Source organism: Mastacembelus armatus, chromosome 11 (assembly GCF_900324485.2).
Source record: "Mastacembelus armatus chromosome 11, fMasArm1.2, whole genome shotgun sequence".
Classification (NCBI taxonomy): domain Eukaryota; kingdom Metazoa; phylum Chordata; class Actinopteri; order Synbranchiformes; family Mastacembelidae; genus Mastacembelus; species Mastacembelus armatus.
In genome coordinates, this window is record NC_046643.1 from 7304768 (window position 1) to 7329035 (window position 24268).

At 40.4% G+C, this 24268-nt stretch overlaps 1 protein-coding gene across 4 annotated transcripts in view; it reads left to right on the plus strand.

Moving 5' to 3' along the window:
• The first annotated feature begins 6265 nt into the window (after positions 1-6265).
• nhsl3 (NHS like 3) overlaps positions 6266-24268 on the plus strand; it is a 36360-nt gene continuing 18357 nt past the window's right edge. For 3 of the 4 annotated variants that reach the window (XM_026300276.1, XM_026300280.1, XM_026300278.1), the window contains exons 1-4: positions 6266-6381; positions 9484-9593; positions 9699-9873; positions 10374-10870. In XM_026300276.1, coding sequence (XP_026156061.1) covers positions 10633-10870 — 238 coding nt within the window. In that variant the 5' untranslated portion in view covers positions 6266-6381; positions 9484-9593; positions 9699-9873; positions 10374-10632. The remainder of the gene's footprint in view (positions 6382-9483; positions 9594-9698; positions 9874-10373; positions 10871-24268) is intronic. The other variant, XM_026300277.1, reaches the window with a different exon arrangement.

Here is a 24268-nt window from a genome sequence, read left to right on the forward strand (position 1 = left end):
TAAACACTAGACAGGGAGAAAGAGGAGCCGCGACAGGCCGTTTCAACCTGAGAGAGATGAAGGATTTGCCAAAATCGACATCTAGGAATTTGAATGTCATCAACATGTACTTTATAGCTAATTCAGTTTTATAATTGTTGAAAGACCTAAAAGGACCTGACAACAGGTTCTCTATGGGGTAATAAATCTATAGTGTGAGAAAACTTGTGTTTTCCTGAATCAGGTGCCACATTTAAGTAAATTATTCAGTGTGAATTTTCTGATTAGTTTCAAGAAAAGCTTGGAAATATCATTACTTCTTGTGTCAGTAGAACATATAGCGAACCAAAATCTCTTAACTTTTTACTTCTGTAATGTCAGAGGTCCTGGAGCAAACACAGCTGGTAACATTTATCATGGCTGTTGAGAGATAGATGTTAGGGGTTTTTGGTGCATATGTGTTTATGATGAAAGAGAACATGGCTCCACGGTCACATCTTTGCCTCCTCATTATCAAGAGGTCTTTTAATAGCTCCCCCACGCTTTTCTGGCCACTTCCCATGAGAGGATTGGTTTTCGCCTAAACATCTGACCCCAGCAATGGACCAGTGGCGAAGGTTCATCCTCACCCTGATCTATCCTCTGCTGTGTGAGGAGAGCAGGGAGGATGAGTTAGGAATGCATGAGACAGGGAAGTAAGGGGGAAAAAAAGAGAAAAGAGGATGAAAACACTGGATTGTTGAGAAAGACAAGATAAGTGAAAAGCAGATTTCTTTTTGACTTGTCCTCAGTTACTACTAAAGCCAAGGTTTTATAGTCACTTTGTAGACTTTGGTAATAATGGTTTGGCATTCGTCATTCCATTTATGGGTTATACTGATATTTTTTGCATGTTCATAATTTATATCACACATTCATATATTACACACATTTTTAAACAAATCACCACTAGATGGCCCCACAGTTTAACTCTTCTCAGAATATGAAAGGCAGTGTTGAGAGTTTCAGTTCACTTCTATATTTTCTATAAATGTTGCGGTTTATTAGTCATGATTAGGCTGTAAATACTGGATTTAAAGCAACAACATTATAGAAAGACATTATAGAAGTTTGTCTCAATGCCCTGGTTGACCTTGTTAATTTTTTCGTTTAAAGGTTATTTCCTGCTTTACAAATAGATACATAGCAGCAGAATTATGAATTTCTGTTTGTGCTAAAAAATTAACAAAACATTCAGGATTAACTTAATGAAACCCTCACTTTAGAGTATTTACATGACCTTTTCAATAAATATGCTTTTATTAGTTAGCACCCTGTAAAAATAGTTATCTTATTCTGATTCAGTGTTTCCATGATAAGATCACATCCTTTGTGCTTAAGAAAAGATGTAATGTTGATCTAATTCACCCTTGCTGACCGGAGCGTCTCTGTGTTTTGGTAAGTTTAGTCTTGAGGAAAGAGAGAGATGATAATTTATGTAATGTTATGTCCAGGGATTATCCATTTCAACACAGTTGTGCTGCACACCCACAAAACCACTGGGATCTGCAGAGAGATTCTCCCTCACTTGCCAACCATAAAAAATCATCAGTTTCCAGTCTCTCATCTGTAATTTCTGTCAGACTATTCAGAGATCATCTGTGTGTTTGTGTTTGTGTGTGTGCGTGGGTGCAGAGTAGGAGAAGGGGGAAACCAAATATTCGAGGGGGTGTTGTAGTCGAGGACTGAATGTCCCACAGAGACAGACCATATGCTGGACATTTGGACGGGTTTCTCACTGTCTGCTCCAATTTGCAGAACTGTCCAAACTCACTAGAACATCCTGTCAGTGTGTCTTCCTCTTCCTCCTGTTTCCCTTCTTTTGCCACCCATTAAATTGACTCACAAACAGTGCGAAACACTACCTACAGAAAGACGATGGCATCTGACAATAATGTTGCTTAGGTTAGTAAAGCTTAATAAAGCGGATTATCTGTTTTTGTTGCCGTATGTAATTTTAAAATAATGTGAAGTTAAGGCACCACTGCAGAATAGCAGTTATGATAAATAATAGTTCATAAAATAGTGCCTAACAAAATCACCATTGTTACACTATCAGTTCAAGAGGATTATTAAGAAATAAAAGTATAAAGTAATTTAGAAGACAGACTTTTACTTTGTCACTTTGTTCTTCCCTGCTGTCTGTCACACTACACATGTACTGTAATGTTGCACTATGGCTAAGTGTGTTTTAATGACAGTGACCTTATTGAGTGTTTATTTAACAGAGACTGTCTCTGCTAGATAATTGTCAGACGCCGTCTTCTAACTGTCAACAGTCATCCAGTGTTTGTACCAGTTGGCTTTTCATGGCTTTAAGAGACCACTTAATATAATGTAGTGGAAGATGGGGGTATGTTCTCCTTCAGTGTGTTTTTCCACTGTTCTGGATTAAGTTTGTTTCCTTCATGTACAGATGACAGACACAGAGCAGCTATAGCGTGTTCCCACAGCGCTTTGTATCACCTTTATAGTAGTGCACAGTCATAGCCAGTTCCCATGAAGGCACGTCAGATGACAGAAGCTGATAAGGGGAGATGAGACCAGCTGACAGGGTTGAGATCACACATTGTCAGTCATAGTGAAAATCACAGTGTGGATACAGAACATGGAGATATTCAATATTGATCTATAAATAACTAAGCAAATCGAAATAGCTTGGATTACTTAAGTGTTTTGCTGTTTGTTCATGTATTTAACAAGCTGTTTGTGTGAATGGGAAGCTGCATCTCTGTTTTTATTTAGTGAAGGCCTCTTGTAGCCTCTATATCTCAACAAAGACATGCATCTGATAAGAGGCTTTGGAAACTGTTCGACATAATTCCTATTACTTCAGGAACTTTCTAGGAATTCAGTTGTGTCAGTAGCGATGGGAGGCTTCAGATTTGGTGTCACAGGAGCCAGGTGTCTTTGTTACCTTCTTTTAGGATATGTTAATGCAGGTTTTAGCCCCAACAGCAGCATTGGTTTAGGAATGGCAGTGTAGCTATGCTGGGCTTTTTATGTCACATGGTCTGTGAATCTCAGCAACTACTGGGTGGATTAAGATTGGACTTTGTAGAGACATGGCATTTTTTGTTTCAGGGGAAATCTCAGTAACTTTCCTCTGGAGCCTTTTGAGGAACTCAGTTCCCTATATGCATTTCTACTATAAGACCCAGGGTCTAAATTCTAAGAACGAATTTGCCTAATCTTCCTCGGGCTTTGGCCCTGCTGTGGAAACACAAATCACAATCTACTGGGAGAACTTATACCCCTGGAAAAGTTTCTGGAAATTAGTTCTTGGGACACTAATGTTCCTTGAAATTTTGGTGGAAATGTATCATAAGATGTGTTGTCCTTTAGCTCAAAACAGCACTTTACAGGTTCACAGAGCAGCTTGTGAGGGCTGTAGACTGTAGGCTGTAGTCTTCTTTCAACATTGTATACAAGGATCTCACAGAAAGTACACCAACATGTTATCCACCACACTAGTCAGTATAAACTGTAGCATTCCTCTGTGCCACCAGCTCTTACTGGTGCCGTTTTTAGCACAGCGATCTATCCTGAAAGGTCCAAAGGGACACTCTGCTCACCTGACGCTTGTTTCCTAACCCAAACCTACAATAAAAAGTTTGGAGAGACATTGAATTGAATGTGGAAGTGTGTTCAAACCTTTGACTGGTAGTGTACAGAGTTAATGTTGTGACTGCTCTGAGTCACTATCTAGTGTGTGTACAGTTCATATGCATGTGTGTGTGTGTGCTTCCTGTAAAGGAGCTGCGGTTTACTGACATTACAAGACATGTAATGGTGTAGTATAAATGTTAGTCTGAGGTCCTACAGTAAATAATGTGAAGTTTACTTAGGAAAAGCAACATGTTTTGTGACAAAAATTACAAAAATCATTCTCTGTCCCAAAACCTTAGACTGCACAAATGTTTTTAGTCCCTTTTGTTTTCGCAAAGGGTTTTATCAGAGACCCACTGCTCTGTTTTCAGCTTTCTTAATTAGATGTGCGAGTGCCAAGCCTGTTATTTTAATAAAGATTCAACAGAGGTCACCTCAGGTTTCCTGTCTGTGACGTCATTGCCTCATTTAAACGACCCCCCGGAGAGCGTGAAAACAGACACTTAGTTCCTCTGCAAATGGAGACAAAGAAAAACAGAGACAGAAAGAGGGATGGCTGTATGGATGGATGGAAAGCTGTGGCGTGTTTTTGTCCAGTTCTAAACAACCGAGCAGCAACCACACCCTCTCAGGCATTCCCGTTGCAAAAATATTCATGTTGTGTTTCTAAAGGAGCAGTTCAGCCTTATCATAATATGATCCTTTTTTTTTTTTTTTTTTTTGTACCTGAACCACCCTGATGTTGCATAATGGGATGTATAGTACATGTACAACACAGTTTACAGCAGAACACAGGGATGGCTTAGTGTAACCATAATGGTACAGTTTTTAATTTGCAGTCAGTTTGTTCACTGTTATGTGCAGCGTTGTTATGGAAAGTGTGAGACTATGTACTTTATATGATGAGTAAAAACAGAAAGGATGTGTCTAATGTTGACAGAGAAGAAGAACAGAAAACACAAGAAGAGAAATACATATATGCCTTGAATGTTGAATAGAGTATAGGTTTATACACCTTAGCTAGGTTTTGGTTTATTCAGTTAGGCTGTTATATGCAACACATACTAACAAAAACGCATGTGGACAGAACGCTGTAGGACAATAAAACACAATACAACAATAAAACAATGCACATCTGTAGCCTCATAAAACACAAAGCAAATAAAAAATATCTGGAATTTAAGCCCAAACGATTCTGAATGTTTTTTTTATTTAGGCAAATTGTGTCAATAAATCTGTACGTGTATCTCAATACTTGTCTCCATTACTGACCAGATGTCTCTGTATGCAGCCAGTGTGTTTTGGCTCTGACTGCTCTGGGTTTCTGAGAAGTACTTGACTGTCCACTGTGAAGACAGTTGGACTGTGAACATTGGACATGCAGGATGTTGTATGTTTGGTCTGACTGAGATTTATTATTTCATCTTTTAGTGAAATCACAAGGAACCAGAGTAGCTGATCACAGGTCATTCATAACATTTAAAGTTCACTTTATTTAAATGATTTCTGTTTATGTTTGTCCAGGAAGGTTCGAGTCAACCTGAAGCAACAGACCAGACCAACTTGCCCAGGGAAAGACAAACCCTGAATAATATCAGACAGATAGAAACACTGATCTATGGTCAATACATCATCGGTCAAAGCACCACAGCCAATAGAAATATGTGCTTAGAGGCAGCTTCTGAGCAGGACACGGTCAAGAAGAGGTCATTAGTGACAGCAGTGAACATAGTTCACAATATGTTAATGCACACAGCAACATTTGTGGATAAAGTGTATTTGTGTGTCTAGTATGGCTGCATATTTTCTGAGAATGATTTACACACCTGTCCTTAGCAATGACAGTGCAGTAACATCAATAGTTACAAACTGCAGTGTTTCAAGGAGAAAATGACCCTCCTTCAGCCTTCTGGCACTTGGGCCAGATTGTTCCCCAAAGGCACCATAAAAGAAACAACAGCTAACTCTGACAACTTCGTTTTTAGAGCTAGGTTCAACCCATAATCTTTACTCATCGTCCCACTTAACACTGTCACCAGAGACATGACTCAACCATATTTCTTCTACTTTCTCTCTGTCTCTAAGGAAGGCAATTAAATGGCAACCTGTTTCCTGCTTTCACAGCCTTATACTGTAGCCTGGTCTTTTTGTGTGTCTGTGTGAGGGAGGTCAGAGGAATGTGGTAGGGACAGTGAGCGGCTTCATTTAGAAAGAAGGTCAGCAACATGCCTGGACAGGGACAGCTGGAGACTAGTGGGGATCAGAGCATTGTTTTTACCTCCTCTGTTGCTTTGCACTTTTTTACTCTTGAACTGCTTCATTTTATTTTTTGTTCTTTCCTCTTTCCATACCACTTTTTCAGCTGGAAGACACTGCTGACAGACTAGCGTCTATTCTAGTTACAGGCCGATGAGACAAAGCTGCCTCTGTTGCACAGAGGAATCCCCTCTGTGTGTTTCACAGCTGAATATCAACCTGGAACCTCTAACTGTTTGCTCTAAAGCTGTTATTACATGCTGCGAATCTCTCTCTCTGTCCTCATTTCTCTTTCTAACTCAGCTCCCTCTCTACCCCTCCCATCCTCTCAGTTGGTTGCTTTTATAAATAGTGGACTATGGAACGTAATTTTGGCAAGCTTTGTTCTTTTCTGGTGCATATAGTTACTCACTTGTTCTTAGAAATGCATATCTACACAGAAACATGGGTGTTAAACAGAAATGGAATGACACAACTTAGCACATCATTTCAATCCAGGTTTGGTGCTTTTTGATCTGCTTTCACTGTTGCATACTTTTGTTTGGGAAATGGACTGAGAGAAGCAGTCAGTGCAGAAAGAATGCGTCTGTTGCAGGACAAAGGCAGGTCGGGAATGATAATGCTGTTCCGAGAAAGCTGGGCTTATCCCAACCGGCAGTATGGATTTTCTGCCTTCAGCCTCTGTTCAGTCACTCTGAACACACCATTTACACGTCATTCAGGAAAAAGCCATTGCTGTCTGTGTGTGTGACAGGACACTGTCAGTGCCACTGCCATGTGTTGATATTATTATATTAAAATCATATTAGTAAATATGGGAACCAATCACCTTTTAGTGTGAAAATTACATCAATATGTATAAACTATTCATCCCATTTTACTTTAAGGATCATAATATAAAACAACTACTACTTAAAGGTTGATGTGATTTTTGTTTTTATCGTGGCAAGATTAAAAATAGGTCAGACAACTTATACAGACATCAACTATCTTTTTGTTACAGGTTGTATTGGACCTTGTGAGAAGCATTATAAATTAGTAAGCATGAATGATTTGTGACTTTTCATGCATGTGATGGTATCGCAACAACTATTGGATGGGTTGCTGGACCATTTATGATGCACAGAAGGCAGATCTTAATGATTCTAGTGATCCTCTGACTTTTTGAGTTGACATGCATTTTGGCACACAAATCATCAATGTTCTCCACAGGATGAATTCTATTTAATGTAAATCATTTTTGTTAGTGCCATCATCACGTCAAATTTCTTATTTGTGTAATATTTTGGTTTCTTTATTATCAAATGTCTGCAAAGCATCAGTTTTATATTTTGTTTGTTGCTTAGTAGTAAATGTTAGCATTTACTAACAATTTAGAGTTATCTCTATTTTAGTTGAATATTTCCATTTACTGCTACTTTATACTTCACTACATTTCAGAGGCGAATATAATACTTTTTCTACTTTAACTTAGAGTATTACTAAGCCTCTTGACTTTACTTAAGTAAAGGATCTCAGTACTTCTTCCACCACTGGAAGCAGTAAACATGATATCTATTAAACATCAGCATGAGTTCTGTGAGCCTGTTCTCATGCTGACATCAGCATTTGGCTTAAAGCATCCCTGTGCCTAAGTATAACCGTACACATATACATGTACTGACAGTTTAAATGAGTGGATCGACCAAATGAGATAATAGTATGTGGGTATTTTATGTATTCTGTATCTGTTTTGACCTTGAATATACATACAGAATCCCAAAATACTGCCTTCTTTTACGGCAGCTTTTACATTCACATATCCGCAACAGATTCTATTTAATCTTCTGTCTTACAGAAAGGAAGTCTTGGAAGAGGAATTGTGTGTGCACGTAAATACAAATGTCTGAAAATGTAGCTATGGCAGTTAAGATAGAAAAGTAGGAATGAAGAAAGACACAAGCAGAAGAAAACAAAGTTGGGGAAGACTGGTGATAAATTCCCCAGTGAGCTCATAGTGTTCGAGCGGTTAATGATTTTGTACCGTTTACTGCACACACACACACACACACACACATTTGCAGACATGCTGCAGCTCCGTTACAGACATACAGAGGGTGGCTGTTTTCTATTGTATTGCCATGGCAACGCTAAAACATTTCAGTCTGTTAGGCATGAGTGAACTAAACTGTGACTCATTTAAACCCCTCCCAATGCACCAGTACATGCATACAGTACGGATTCCCCCACCTCTCTCTCTCTCTCACACACACACACACACACACACACACACACACACACACACACACACACACACACACACACACACACACAACAGCCAAAACCTCATCACACACACAGACATCATGAATCATCTCACATTCATAGCTGCTCAACAGGTCATATTTTTGGGTGAAAAAGCAAGTTAGCTTTTAGATCTTAAGGGGATAAAGGCAATCTGGCACATGATCTAGGTCTGACATAATATTTTATATATTAAATAGATTCCTTCCACATGTGTTAATCTACTCTTGCTTGAAGATGGTCCTTATTGTTTTCCATTTTTCTTGCTGCTCAGATATAGAAAGATGCTGCTGACTAGTAATGCTGACGGTATATGATGTAATTGAGAGATGAATAGCAATTAAAGGGACAGCATATCGGCACCATACAGTATGTAATTTCTCTCAAAACTCTGACTGACACTGATATCTTTAGTTCAGATGCCAGAGTTAGCCCAGGGATCAGGGATCCCAGATGACAGCTAATTTCACCGTCTCATCTCAGGAGCTAAATGAAGAATGTGACCCACAGCCCAATGACTATACGAGACAGACTGTGACTGTGAAGATGTGTAATATATCATGTAAGATAGGTACTTATCATTGAGAGGCAAAGGATGGTGTAGGGGTTTTGGCAGTTCTTTGTGGTAGCTGAAAGAGGCCTATTCCTTCACAAAACATATATATTTGGTCTACATTCTTTGGGTAGACATATTACAATTATTACAAAATGCTGTGTTGTTTCATTAACATAAAATATGCCATTACCCGAATCAAGACCCTTGTTGCTGACTGACAAACTGTACTGTAGACGAGTCGCAGGTGTGTCTCAGTCTGTTCCCCCAAGGCTGTAACGCCTCCCAGCTCCACCTGTTTCTCCTTCCTTACCCCAGTGAGACCCCTTACACATGCAAACCAGATGAGCCAGTCCCTCGACACACTTGCACTCCATCCACCTCTGACAAGCATCGACCATCACCCACACACACACAAACACACACACGCTGATGTGAGCTTGTCTTGTCTTCACCACAGTGCAATATGAAAATCAATGCTCTTTTTTAAAGTCGGGTAGAACCTGACAAGACTTAAAGATAACTGGCCCCTAGCGGTTCACCCTAACTGTGGATCTAACAGTGTGTATGGCATGTTTGATAAGGGGTATTAGGCTTCTACCTGGCTGCACAGTAACAAGAAAGAGCCACTCCCTTTTATCTGCAGAAAAACAGTTGGACCTCCTCATTTTGGCAAGGCTACCCCCTAACACTGGACTGACTGGAATTTCCCAGGAAACTTTACCATCAGATTTATCGTACTGTACTCCTACTCTCTTTCCTAGGTACCATGATGCCTCTTGACCCAGGGGTTCCCATCCTGAGGGACTGTTATGACTGTGCATCTGATTCACAGGTGGCCAGAAGAAAACACAACAGTAAAGCCAACAGTGTGGTAATGGTATTAATAATATTAAAACTAAAGCCAAATGCTGGCTTTTATGTAAATGTTTGAAATGTGAGGAGAACTAACTGGACTGGTGTGGCCAACTCCTTACAGCACTGAGAGAGGTGGGAGGAGAGGCTGGCTCTTACGGAGGGGAGGGACTGTTCAGAGAGCATGGCGCTTCATTCACGCTGCTACACACACACGCACACGCACACATACACTCTACAAGGCTGTTCTCAGGCTGAGCGAAAAGAGGGAGCAGAGGAGAGGACAGCACGCTCGCTGAGTAAGTTGCATACAGTTATGCCTGAAAATTTTAGTGTAATTTTGCATTGTTTGCTAATGTGACAACATGTAGAGGAACTGCATCGTGTCCATGTGTGTTCTTTGCATGTTTCTGTAAAGAGTATGGATTCAAAGTATTTTCCACTCCTACTTTTATTGAATTAAGCTCCTTTCTCTTTTCTAACTCACCCATATACACTTTTCTGCTGATGTGAACCACATGTCACACACACACACTCACACATACAGCAGAGGTCCAGCTTTCCTCCCTGGAGCTTCTCCTCTACATACACAAAAATGAAAGAATAGAAAAGGGGAGAGTGGGGGGCAGACGAGTGAACAATGCAGGAATGCTCATGATAAATTAACAGTCTCTTTTTATCTTGTTCTGCTTTCGTTTTCACTTTTTTACCTTCCCATTTTGTATTAATCATATGTGAGTTTGGATTTTGCCAGTTAATCTCCCTGTTCTGTCTGTTGTTTTTCTTCATCTTGTTCCAGCTTTCTTATGTCACTCTGCCCTCCTCTTGTTTTTAGCTTTCTTTCTGTTTTTCTGTCTCGCTCTTTGTCATCCTGCTGATCTCACTGTTGTCCCAGGTGGTGACAGGAAAAACTGAGACACCAGAAGAGGTCGAAGAGGGACATAGGGCTTAATCAAACAGTGCAAAGGAGGGAGAATTTCAGATTGTGCAACCTGTTTCCTAGGGAAACTGATCTAGGTGGAGGTACCAGGCCTCAGCTCCTAGGCCCAACCTCTAGGATGTCCCGGAGGAGGTCTACGGGTGACCTGGTGCCCAGGGACATCAGTGAGATCTTAGCCCGGGAGGCGAGGATTCAGCGTGGGCAGAGGAAGCCTGGCAGCTCTCTAGGACAGGCCTTCAGCTGGTTAAAGGGGAGCCGGAGGAAGAAAAGCATCAGCAATGGACTAAATCGAGCTGGTGCTGGTGCTGGTATGACAAATGCCAAACTGGCACCTCAGAACCAGGCTCCTGCAAAAGGTGAGTGGACCATTTGCTTTATACTTGGTTTTTTATTTTTATTTTAGGTATTCAGCTGATATGTTATCCAGTGTGACAATATGTAAAACTGTAGATTTAAATTATCATTTGTTTTGAGATTGAATGAAATGGAAGTGAATAGCAGCTAATGAAATTTAAAGGATTTTAAAGCTCAATAACATAAGATCAGTAGAGACTATTCTCTTTGACAAAACTCAATACAAAATTAGTTGTACAAAGTGCTTATGAACACACACACATTTAATGTTTGTTTTTTTTTTTGTAATATCATTAACACACTACTAACAATTGATCACTGTGAAAGCTGTCACAGACCTGATGCTCCAGTTCCCATTAGCTTTACTTTTAGCATCTTAGAGCTGATTGTCTTGTTTTGGTGGCACACAAATCTACCCTCTTGGTTCACACTCACCACATAGTGGTCACATGTGTGTGTGACCGAGTGTTACCGTGTATCATAGGCCCCACATTGGTCATAGCATGCCCAAAATAACAGACATGCAGTTTGCAACTAGCAGGTAAACGTAGGAAAGCTTTTAGCAACTGAAGGGAGAGATATGTCCCTTGTGAGTTGGTAAAAGTTGCAAAAAGGATCTGAGACTCAGCAAGTGGGCAGAAACATGACTCCAAATTAAGGCTAATGACATTATAATGTTATATATGTGCATGTTATTGTTGTGTTTCCTCCAAGTGGCCAGAAATGAATCTTTAAAGAAAGAAATCTCAAATGGCTCATCTAAACACAAAATCAATCTGCTATCAATAGGATCATTTTCTGTCTCTATTAAAAGATAAGTCAGGATGACTATTTCTGAACAATGTTCAGGTGAGTTGAGGGTCATACATTAGCAGCCACATTGTGCTTGTTTGGAAACACTGCTCTTTAATTCTGTCTTGTGTTGATTTTTGGATCAAGATGGAAATTTAAAGAAGATTTTCTTATCGTTAGGACATCAGTCTGTGCTTTTCTAAGTGGGAAATAGTGACATGCACAGACACATAGATTGACACAGGGCTTTAATCCCCTTTTCTGTTTACTGATGCGTTTGCTTGATGGGCAGCACGCAGATTACCCACAGTCCCTTTTTCCCGTTGTTGTATCACCTCTAAAGCCAGCCCTTTCTCTTCTGCTGTGTGTGTGTGTGTGTGTGTGTGCTGTTACTGTAGTAACTATCCAACAACTCTTGAAAATCCTGATTCACATTCTTCTAGACCTTTTTTGGTCACTTTCCTTTGTGGTTTTTGTACTGATTCTAGCCAAAAGAGACTTCCTCCACCTCTTTTTATGCCTTATATTTTGTTTTCAAGGCCTAGGGACAACTATGTCTAATACTGGATGGGTAACAAACAGTGACCCCATTTGAAACCAAAGATTAACTGTTAGTATGGCTAGTAATTCCCCCAGCACAGGATGTGGTTAAAGGGTGATGGGAACCATATTTTTTGGCATTTTTTTCTCAGCATTTCTATGATTTTAAGACTGAATAGGACCATTGTGAAGCTGCTGTCAACATACACATGAGGTCTATAGTCTGGGGAAACACATCTTAATATAACAAAAGGAGCAGTTTTGCCAGTGACAGACAAAGTGAGGGTGGCCTCTTTTCCACCCAGTAGTATTTGGTGCATTGCACCTTTATTTTCCCCTTGCTCCACTTAATTGTACCTGAACTTGCCTGGTTACTTTAACCATCTGATAAGACAAAGCATAAGTCTTCACAAAGAAAACTGTCACCCAAACACACTGACACATAGTTAGCCACTGCACCTTCCTGTTTTTTCAGTTTTGATAAACCTGCTGTCGGCTGTGCACATCTTTGTGTTGGCCCCTAGTGGTTTACTTCCACATAGAGCTTGCTGTAATAAGTACGTCTTTGATGGTGGGTTTATACTGGCCGTGTCATCCGTGTACGATTGGCTCAGATCTGTATATCTATGATCCAGAGCTCTGCAGCCCAGCACTGACTGCCAGCTATATTTTACAGATTCCTCTCCTATGAAAAAAATAACAGTCTTTGATGTGCTGAATTCCTGAGAGCAGTTTGTGCGTGTGTGTCAAGGTCTGTTAGTGTGTGTGTGTGTGTGTATGTGTATGGCAGCCTGGATGCCAGATTGGGCCTAGAGTTATGTGATGGAGAGGCAAGATTACAGAAAAATCACAAAGCCCCATTCACCCTTGAGAAGACTCTTAGAGAGCACTCGCTCAATGCTTTTTTTAATTAGACCCACCTCTCAGCACACACACATACACAAAGTCGTGCACACTCAGTCTCACATTTTTGGAGTCCACATATTACTGTTTTTGATTTGCTTCTCAGATTGCTTAATACCCTCAATTCAGCACCACTGTGGGTGTTTTGATCTTCACTGCTTATTATTGTGTAATCAGCATGTGTTTATAGTTGTGCGTGGACTTCTGCAGTGGTGCATGTGTATGTGACCGAGTGCTACCATGTATCAGGGGGTATCTCTGTGTTTTTGTGTCAGCAGCATATAGCTGGGCTTAGGGCGGCGCCAACCCAGCGCCACCGCTCATTACATCATCTCCACGCATGCATGCACACACACACACAGACACACACACACACACACACACACACACACACACACACACACACACACACACACACACACACACACGTATAGAGCCCCTGCAACTACCTGCTTTGTCAAACTTGGCCTGTCTTTGGTTGCTGGCTGAGCAGTGAAGTCATTTTACGCAATCCCTGGAATTCCATGTGTGTGTCCCTGTGTGAAATCTTTGTTTTCTACACTGTCTGAAGCGATGTGTGTCTGTATGAGAATAGTTTTTACTGTGTCACAAATGCAGACCTTGTAAATCTATAATGGATCCCATTCTTTGCTTGAGTTCCACTATCTGAATGGGTTTGTGCTGCCACATCACAACACTCAGTCAGGGTGTGGAGATTCACAAACTATAATGCAGATTACAAACCTAGCAGAGTAATTGAAGAGCAAACATCTCATTACACAGAGAACATTGTGTACAGTCTTAGCTCTATTACAGGCAACAACTCAGGACTAGTTTAATACAGTTTGACAGGATGAAAAGAGTGTGTGCAGGGTAAAGTAAGGCATGAGACAGGGAGGAGTGTGGAAACTGCAAAATGTCCCCTGTAAGCATCATTCACCACTTACACACACACACACACACACACACACACACACACACACACAAACACTATTTGATGAGCGAGGTAATTTTACCTGGGTAAGCAGATACCTCCAACCCACATCCATCACCGCAGACCTAAAGCCATGCTGGTGAGGTAAATGTCTCTCAGGCAACAGCACTGTGAGGTGAGCGTTACTGTAGCAGCGATATTGTAAGGCAACAGTTGGGTCTCACAGCAATCTCGGAGTTAGATGTTGTCTCTTAGAGTAAGGTAGTATGAAGAGATGAGATGCAGGAGACAACACTGAAAGAATAGGAAAGCACAGTAAGAAATGACGTCACAACCCACCACTGTTCATATTTCTGTATTAATCAGATGTCATTTCAACATCATCATCTACACACACACACACATGCAGAGCTAAACATTTTGTAGACAGTGCTGAAAAAGTCATTTTAGTGTACAAATGTACTTACTGTCTTGTTTGTTCTTATCATCATGTGGCAGGATCATATATGACAAAACTACTGTATTTTGTGATATATTGTACCATATTTCTTTGAGGATGGATTATTAAAATGACTTGTGATCAACACTCAGGTTTTTTATCCAGAGGTATTGTTTATGGGATAAGAGCTAAGCATTTAATGTTTTATAGGACAATGAGTGTGTTTGATGTGTCAGGGAAGCAGCTGGAAGGCATCAGCATGGGACTGAGAGAACTGGAGTCTGTATAAACAGGGATATACAACTCTTTACCCTCAAGACTGTATGTGTGTGTGTGTGGCTCCTGTTACATAATGTGTTGTAATAGATGCACCTGTTAAAGGCTGTTTACCTGATCCAGCTGCATGTTCTCTCTTTCTGATTTTTTTTTTCTATGAAAAGAAGGATAGAAAAGACAATGACAAAGCAACCCAGGAATTTACTCTGTCTTGTCTAAAGTGGCATTTACAACCATATATGTGCTGCTGAGTTGAGCTGGGTGAAACATCTTGGAAACACTTACCCATGTCCCTTAGTTTAATGTTTGTTTCTGATTTAAGCTGCAATTCCCCAGTATGATTTGTCAACTGGCTGGTCTGATATGGCCCCACAAACTCACAAACATTTTCTTTTAGCAGACTGCCAATTCTCCATAAAAACTGTACCATTTAAGGTCAAGTTGTACATATGCCATCCAATGTCACCAATAGAAGCAGAAAAAAGTACCCGGGTTCCCAGAGTCCTTGATCACTTCTTTAAATGTCTTTTTTTTTGTCCAGCTAAACTCAATCCAATACAGAAAAATATTTAATTTTCTATTTCTATTCATTTGTACATTTGCCTGCATAAGTGTCACAGCTGCTATTTCCAGTCGCTGTTTTCTTTAAAGCGCAATGTGTGAAATGTGAAAGATTTAGCGGCATCTAGTGGTGAGATTGCACAATGCAACCTTCTAAGCACTCCTCACACCCCAATCCCTGTTTTTAAGCATGAGGGAGGGGACAGTGACCATCACCTTTAAAATAAAAGGTAATTTCCTCTCTAGAACCAATGTTTGGTTTGTCCAATCTGGGCTACTGTAGAAACATGGTGCAACATGGCTGCCTCTGTGGAAGGAGACCTGCTCCCTATGTAGATTTAAAAGGCTCTTTCTAAGATTTAAAAAAACACAATGGTTTATATTTTCTAGTGATTACACACTAATGACAACACATTTATTACTATATTCTATTTTTTATAATAAGAGTGCTCCAAGTACTACACATTTAGCCTTTAAGTGTGTGTCTTAATGAGATGTTGCAGTAGTTAAAATACAGTAGTTTATTAATAAAAGATAATCTTCTAACACCGACCTCTAGAATAACTAAAAGAGCTTCGTGCTTCTCCCTGTGTTAAGCTGAAGCAGTAGCTGTGCTTAACACCAGTATTTTTGAAGGTTACGTGTGTTCGCATTCATGCAAACAGCATCCACAAAAAAGAAAACCACCAGCTGTTCAGCTTATTTCCTTCATTGTCTGTAGATGGTGCACATTGGGATCAATACATCTACATCTGGTTTCCCTGCCCAATAAGCTGGAACTGCAGGTGCATGTCTGCAGCTCTTTCACATCTATCACTCGGTCACTTAATATTTTTGACTGAGCATGGTTTTGTGTGCACCATGGCCTTGAATAATGTCCTTAGAGTTTGTTATTGTGATAGCAGAGCCCTTCCACAAGGTGGGAGTGCTACTCTGGTGTTCTTTCAGATAAAAAGTAAGAATACTAATACATGCTGTCAAGGTCATATAAATCTGTTTACTTATACTTTTTTTAACAGTTATCCTAAGGTTTGGCCACTAGTTTTAGGCCTTAGCAGTCTTTCGTACACACATCAATAAACAGACACAGGAAAAAAAAAACACACTTAGAAAAGTAGATTCCTAATCAGGCCTCGTGGCCCTGGTAATGGTCACCCCGGCAACCACCTACCCTGACAACGACATTGCTTTACATGCACACACACTTTCTGTTTCCCTTTGACTTCCCTGCTAAAGTCTGTCTTGATGGTGACAGTCTTTGATCTCTCTCCTATTTAAATGTATCTGGGGCATGTTTAGCACGTTGCACTGCAGCTTATACAGTAGGTGAAGGCAAAGTGCAAGTGCACTCTCAGAGCTCTGTGACACTTGAGATACCAAGCTACTCTAGCAGCACAAATGTACTGGGTGTGGTTCAGTTGGAGCTGCATTAGGAGGCAACATCTCTCTCTGAGCATTTTCTTGCAGATCATTTTACACTGCAGTTAGAAGCTTGAGTGATATTATTCTCTCACATCTTTCTCTGTCTCTCACACTGGTGCATTTATACAGATGCTGTAAGCATTCATGTTCATATTTAGAAATCCACAGTAACTCCTCCTGCTCTTGAGACACTGAATCGATTCCTCGTCTATAAAAACGAGGGATTGTAAATTCTTCTCCCAGCAGCTCTTTCCTTCCTTCACTGCGCCCCCCCTCCCCTCCAGTCAGTAAATCTGCTTTTTATTGGAGGTTTTTTTATCTTCCAGCAGTTCTCTACACATCAGACAGAGTAGGCTGACCATGATGTGGACTATGTGGTTTCATTTTCTTGCTCCTCATCACTTTCCTCTTCCTCCATTTTGCATCCTGCAAGGAATTTCGCTTTCATCTGATACAGTGTGCTACATGCTGATAATGTTCACGTCGTTTCTGTTCTTCCTTACGTCTCCCTCTGACCTCGTTCTGCATAACTACTATTGATCTACTGAGCTCTGTGAGTGGTGTCACTGGCTTGACAGTAAAGATCTTCACATCTTCAGTGTGGGACACCTTCAGTAGTACCTAGCAATACTGTGTTATTGCTCTGTCTAACATGAGCAGTGTTGCTTCTCTGAAATCCCCTTTCGTCTCTGTTTCTGTAACTCACCCATCTGGCTCAGCATCTGTATTTGCTCAGAGCATAGCTGGAATCTTGTCATCTCAAAACACACTTTGATCTGTCTGACCGGTTGACTGGCACATACTCTGCTCTTTCTAGTTTGTATCCATATGTGTGCATTCAGATATGTGCATATATATATATATATATATATGTGTGTGTGTGTGTGTGTGTGTGTGTGTGTGTGTGTGTATGCCTGTCTATGTGTGTGTGTGTGTGTGTGTGGTGAGGAATTTCAAAAGAGAGCCAGAGAGATGCACCTGTGAAAATGACTTGAATTATTCAGCATCTTTCTGCATTTAGTTTCCACTCTTTATCTCTGTAGTTATTCCTTCTTATAGTTAGTCATTACTGTGCACAATCACCACATGCTACCACTATACTGCTCTCTTCTCATCACCTGTGTGTGTATGTGTGTGTGTGACTGTGACAGAGGACTGTGTTTTGGTCTTTATTGTGTTTCTCAGCTGTACTTTGCAATAATTTGCAATAAAGACAACTGAAGATCATTACTGTATGAAAGACAAAATCAGAAAGAGGTGGTACACAAACGAGGTCTTCCATCAACTAAGAGGGAATGATATATATGGAAGAGATAGGCATGTGTGTTTGTATTTCAACCCCCTCCATCTGAAAATGCTCGGCTGTGTGAATGCTCAGCTCGGGAATATAGCGAGGCAAGGAGTGGGAGGGGCACTTGCACACATCCATACACGCACACTTGGTAGTCAGCTTCTCAGTGTTGGATGCTTTAGCAGCTGGATGCCCACGATCTGAGGTGTGTCTTGTCGGAGACAAGGACTGATTGGAGTGTTTGTGTTGTATTTTTGCGTTCTGGATCTGTGTGTGTGTGCGCTGTTATCAGAGCTGGAGCCTGTTTGTTTCATAGGAATGGTGTCAGTGGGTCTTTAGCACACATGCACTATACTGTTTTGTGTGTGTGTGTGTATCAGCAGGACTGAACCAACAGGAATGATCTGACCACAGGGACTCAGAAGCGCATTATTGACTTTGACTCAGGGTGTGTTTTCCTACTGGAGAGCGAGGGACTTACAGTATGGGCAAGAACACAGATGTAATGTTACAGAAAAGTGAGCTGATAGGCCCCCTTTAGGGGCTTCAGGACTCCCCCAAAATGGGGAACAGTGTCCAGAAGAAGAAGAAGGTCCAGACAGAAAGTAACTTCTCTGCACCTCTGTCCCCATTCGCGAGCTTTGGTCGGGTAAAACCAAAAGGCTATTGGCTGTTTGGCCTAGCAGACGAACTGAAAACAGGTAAGAGGAAAGCAGGATGTCTGGAGGGGATGTGTAGTTCTCAGTCGCCATAAATGTTCATTTACAGTCCTGTAGTTAAAAGATTTACTGTTGGAAAAATAAAAAAATAATACTTGATTTGTTTGTAGTTTGAGATTCCAACTGACATACTGACAACAACAGCTGTCTGTAAATGTTTGTGTGTGTGTATGTGGTTCCTGCAGAAAGCTTTGCTTTAGTCAGCTGTAAGGCTTCCTGGTTATAGCAGAAGAGGGTTGTGTCTGTATATGTGTGTGTGTGTGTGTGTGTGTGTGTGTGTGTGTGTGTGGGCAAATGGTTTTGTTTTTTAATGGTGATTTGCTTCTCCTGCAGACAGATGAATAGGGTAACAGGATTTTAACTCTGACTCCATCCCACAGTGGAAACTGACTCAGAAGTATTCAGATCCTCTCCCTCTGTGCACATTTTGTGGTGTAGATTGAATTTTATGTTGATTACAGACCAATCTGCAATCAATACCCCAGATAAAATGGATTTGGATTGTAATTTTTTTAAAATCCCAAACTGAAATGTGTCTTTTGGGTTCAGACTCTGTGTTGTGGTGCTCCCAGTTGTGGTCAGGTACATCCTGTTTGCTTTAATTAGCCTACACACAGGCTGTACTGCCCATCAGTGTATATAAGGTCCCACAATTCCCACTACATGTCAGGACAAAGAAGTCAAAGGAACTCTCTGCAGACTAGTGTGATGAAATTGCGGTGAGGCCTAGAACAAAGCAATGGGATAAAACCATTTCTAAAACTTTGAGTGTTCCCAGGAACTCAGGGGTCATGATTGTGAAATGGAAGATGTATGGAAATACCAGGGTTCCTATAGTTGATTTTTAATAAACTTGCAAAAATTTGCAATTTGCAACATTATGTTTTCACTTTGTCATTATGGGATATTGAGTGAATATTTATGGGATGATTGTATCCATCTACAACACAACAAAGTGTGCAAAAAGTGAAGGGTTGTTCAATCCTGGTGTTAAGAGTGGCTGTTATTTTATGATTCTGTGGGTTGTTATTGCCAGACCACAACAACTGTGACAGAAAACAGAGCGTAACCTGTCCTGTGCTGATCATTGTCTCTGTTAACAGTTCCCGGAGCAACAAAAACCACCTGACAAACAGGTTTAACACATACTCACACAGGCAGATTATCAGATAATGTTGTGCCACTGAGATTCGTCCTTCACAAAGCTCCAAGTGACATTTTCCATTATTTTCCTCTGATCAGTTAACTAAATGTAAACTACGTCTAGTTTCTCTTTCATTTTTACTGCTGCTTTGGGCAGTCCTTTGGCAAAGACTGGCACCCAAATAGACAGTTGAAACCTATAAATAAGTCTACACATGGTTTTATTTGGACTTTTAACAGGTTACACAGTTTTGCAAAGTTTTGATACAATATGTCCACTGTTAAAGCAAACATTTTTTTGTTTTTTGATACTCATGTTAAAGAAATCTGATGAATAAATAGTGGTGTAATTACTTTTGATGATGCTAATGGAGCCATTTTTCTTGTCAAAGATCTGTGTTGCCTCGTATAATAGCCGTTGCCTGGTAGTTGGAGCAGGTGCATTAAAATATTACCAAATGCATTTATCTGCTTGTCATTACACAGCATGAAACATGACCATTTACTGGAACCAAACAGTATTAATGGTCAGAGCAAGAGTAATCACTTCTTCTATTTTCTGATGTAGTTAGATGATAGATTAAATTGATTACAACAGTGTCATGTTGTGTATGACACTTTATGCCTGTATACAAAAAATGTTCATTTGTTATCTTGACACTTCAGTGTTGTGACTGAAATTGGTCCCTGATGCTACCAGTTTCAGTGACTCTGAATGTGTCAGCTGTCAGTAAAATAAGAATAAGGCAGTTAAGGAAGCTGTCTTATTAAAACATCAGAATATGTGTGTGTGTATAAAATAAGATGGACTGTGCTCATCGTAGAAAATGACTGTGTGCATACAAACACATCTTGATGTAATTTTCTCTCAGGGTGGTCGATGTTTTGTGGGCATGTGTGTGTGTGTGTGTGTGTCTTTGTGTGTGTGTGTGTGTGTGTGTGCGTGTGTGTGCGTGTGTGTGTGTGTGTGTACATGTGTGTACGTGATCTCTTCTGTTCTCCTGTGTTCTCCACCCCATTCACTGGCACTTTATTCAAATGGTGTGAATGCATTCCTTCATTCCTGCCGATTTCCTTACGCATGGGCACCCATCCAGCACTCAAACGCCCAGGTTGAAAGGTTCATGTCTTGGTTTTTGAGGTGGTTGTAGCTACCTACACAATGCCCAAAATACAGCCAGATTCAGCAAAGGCATGCATTACTTATCTTTGCACACATGTTTATGTAGGTTGATGCAATAATCCTTCAAATTGTTTTCATCCTGGCTTTATTTATATGCCAGGAAACCACAGTTAATGAATTAAAGCCACAGTAAAGGCAGAATCTTCTCAGAGCATTGTCTTACTGCTGCAGTAACACAGGTCGTAGGTGTAGCAGTCTGATGAAACATGCAAGAGATGAACTCAGTAGCTAGATCTCCACTAAGTGCTGTTAAAAGACGTGTCAACTCTGCTGTTTTGTTCCTGGTTCCAAACCAGAAACCCTGCCTGTGTCCTTCACAACACCTGAGAGGTTGTTTATGTCAGGTGCTACAACACCTTAAACACTTACACTCGGACACGACTGGATGTCACACATGGAGTTCCTTGCTGGTTTTGTATTTTTGGCCAAGGTCATCCATTGGAGTGTTTTGTTCTTCATCTCCCTGTTGGCTTTTTTTGTCAGGCACCTGACACCTCATTTTCACAGGAGGTATGTTTTTAAATATGATGTAGAAAAACATCTTGGGAAATTAGTATGATGGTAGCAAGCTCTTATACATCGTGAGTTGTGAGTTATGTGTGTGCAACTGACAGTTATTTCCATTATTCATTATTCAGTCAATTTTCTGTAAAATATCCAAGAACTGTACTCTGGGGTGCAAGGTAAGGTTTAAAATTACTCATTTTGTCCAACCATAACTCCAGATCCCTGAACAATCTGGTGTCCAGTGTGATGTTTGAGTGCTGAATCACAAAGATGTCTATTCATCTGCTCTTGTGGGCACTAACAGTGGCTACAGTGATCACGGCTCGTTCCCTGCGTACTCCCTTTTCTGCAGCCACAGGTGGTCTTTGCAGTGTCATCTTTTTATTCTTGGGCCCTTTTGGTGTTTTATGAAATCATATGATGCAGCTGATGGGTCTCCAGATGTTTTGTATTACCTTTTTATATCAGTCCACTCTGCAGGGAAAACCACAGCTGGCTCACCATGTCTCTGTATGTGCACAATGAGATGTCAGGTGATCCATCTAATAAACTCCTGTCACTGTGAACTTGAAATATTTGGGCACATTTTTAAAATGGGACCACTCCTCTGGTTTCTCTCTTCATCTCCTGCCCTTTATGATGTCATCTCCCTGACCTTGGACTGATGTTAGTTATATACAGTATCTTTCAGTATTCCCTAGGGGAGATATTTACATTTGGGCACAGTGAGATTTACACTGACTGCTCACCCTTGACTATGAAAAATAGAAAAAATATTGCTTTAGGGACAATAAGTGATTGAAAGGTGAAAGCTGATGACAGAATTAGCAAGGGAGGATGGAAAGAAGGTGACCTTAGCTGAGATAATGAAATAGGAAGAGAAGCAAAAGAGACTAATGTATTGTATAGGCTTGTGTATAATTTGTGAAGAAGGCTGGCAGCAGAATTTCCTGATATTTTCATTGTGACTGTCTTATACAGCGTGTGCTATTCCATATTCTATTATCCTACTGGGTAACGCTTGCCTAAGCCTTTTGATTTTTTGTAAGCGGGGCTTACACGCTCTCCGCTTGGACTTCCTTTGAAGATCCCATTTACTCTGCCACTGTCAAAGACGCAGACTCCCTGCAGAGAGCTTAGGAAACACACTGGTATAAAAAGAAGCCGACTTTTTGTTTCCACTATCTATCCCTTCTACACCTCACCCCATCTTGTCTCCCAGCCTTGATCCGTGATGTTCGGGTGCTGTTTCTCTTTGTGCCTTTTACTGTTTTCCTCTGTTTTTCACATACACAAGCTTGCAAATATAACTTCAATTTCACTTACGGTAGTTTCTTTTCTGCTTTCTCTGAAAGCCTCGTTTCCTACGACAAGAAACAATACAATAGGAAGAATGAGGAAGTTATTCTTAACCAAACTCGGTGTTCATGCTTTCCTCTGTTGACCTTTTATTTCCATCTACAACCTTCTAATTTCTCCTTTGTCTGTGCTGTAGACAAGTACAAAGCCTTTGACCTGTTGAAAGTTAGTGAAAAGTGCTGTCATTCATCACTCCTCTCTTCCTTCTATAACATCAGGTTTCTTAAGGCTTAATGGGCAGTAAATCCTGTGCTGACTGCTTTTCTTAATTGCCACTGTGAAGTTTCCACCTGTAACATTGTGTTCTTGCCTGCTGCACCACTGTCGCCATAGTGTTTTTTGGAGATGAAGAGAAATCCTCCCTACTTAGTCTATCATGTCCTCTCATGCCCTTTAGTAGTAGGAACTTTTGTTTTCTTGCTTTTAAATGAAAGGATGCTTTTGTAGTATGTAATTGTGGTTGGTCTGCATACTCTAAGCCTAAATCTAGCATGGGAAAATTGTAGCCATTGGATTGCATTTCTAGCATCACTTTCAATTAAGGATAATTTCTTAGAAATGACCCACAACTCTCGTGAATATAAAAAGAAAGTGTATGTGAAGTCTTCGTGAGTTTACTTTCTTTTTATTTGGCCCAAATTTAACTTAAGTTGCCACTTGGAAGGAAATCCTTTTATTTCAGTCATGGTTAGAAGCTGCCTCATTACTTCTTTAAATAATGATATAGATACTACCTTAAGGCAGTAATGTGTGACACCTTGTATTACAATGATTTCCATTAATAACCCTTTGCCTGATTAAAGCTGCACTATTCAACCGTAAACATTGGATTAGGTGACTGGTGTAATAGGAAAGGGATTGATCAAAGTCATGAACCCATTGAAAATTCTTCCCCAGCTCTGCAGCTCCACTGAAATTTTTTTAGCTTTGTGGCTTTAAGTTTAAGAGTGGGGTATATATTCAATGGCACATGTAGTTAAGGTGACAGGAAAAGCAGTGACTGGATTTTTCTTAAAGCTGCATCACACTTTATTGCAAGTAACATGTTCCCACAGAAATCACAGAGATCTCCTGTTGCTTCAGTGTTCAGAGAAATCACAGTCTGATATAAAACAGGCTCAGTGTTTCAGTTGGCTCAGCTCAGTGGCTTCCTGCATTGCCACCTAAATTCAATTAAAGCATCAGGTCACACACACATACAGAACAGTATGTACTGTACTTTGCTATTTAAAGGTTGTTATTCCACCTCTAAACATGGCTTGGGTTTGATGTTTATCATTTTCAAATGAGAACAAAATTGCCTTCTACTTTTACTTACGTTATAGGCTTCA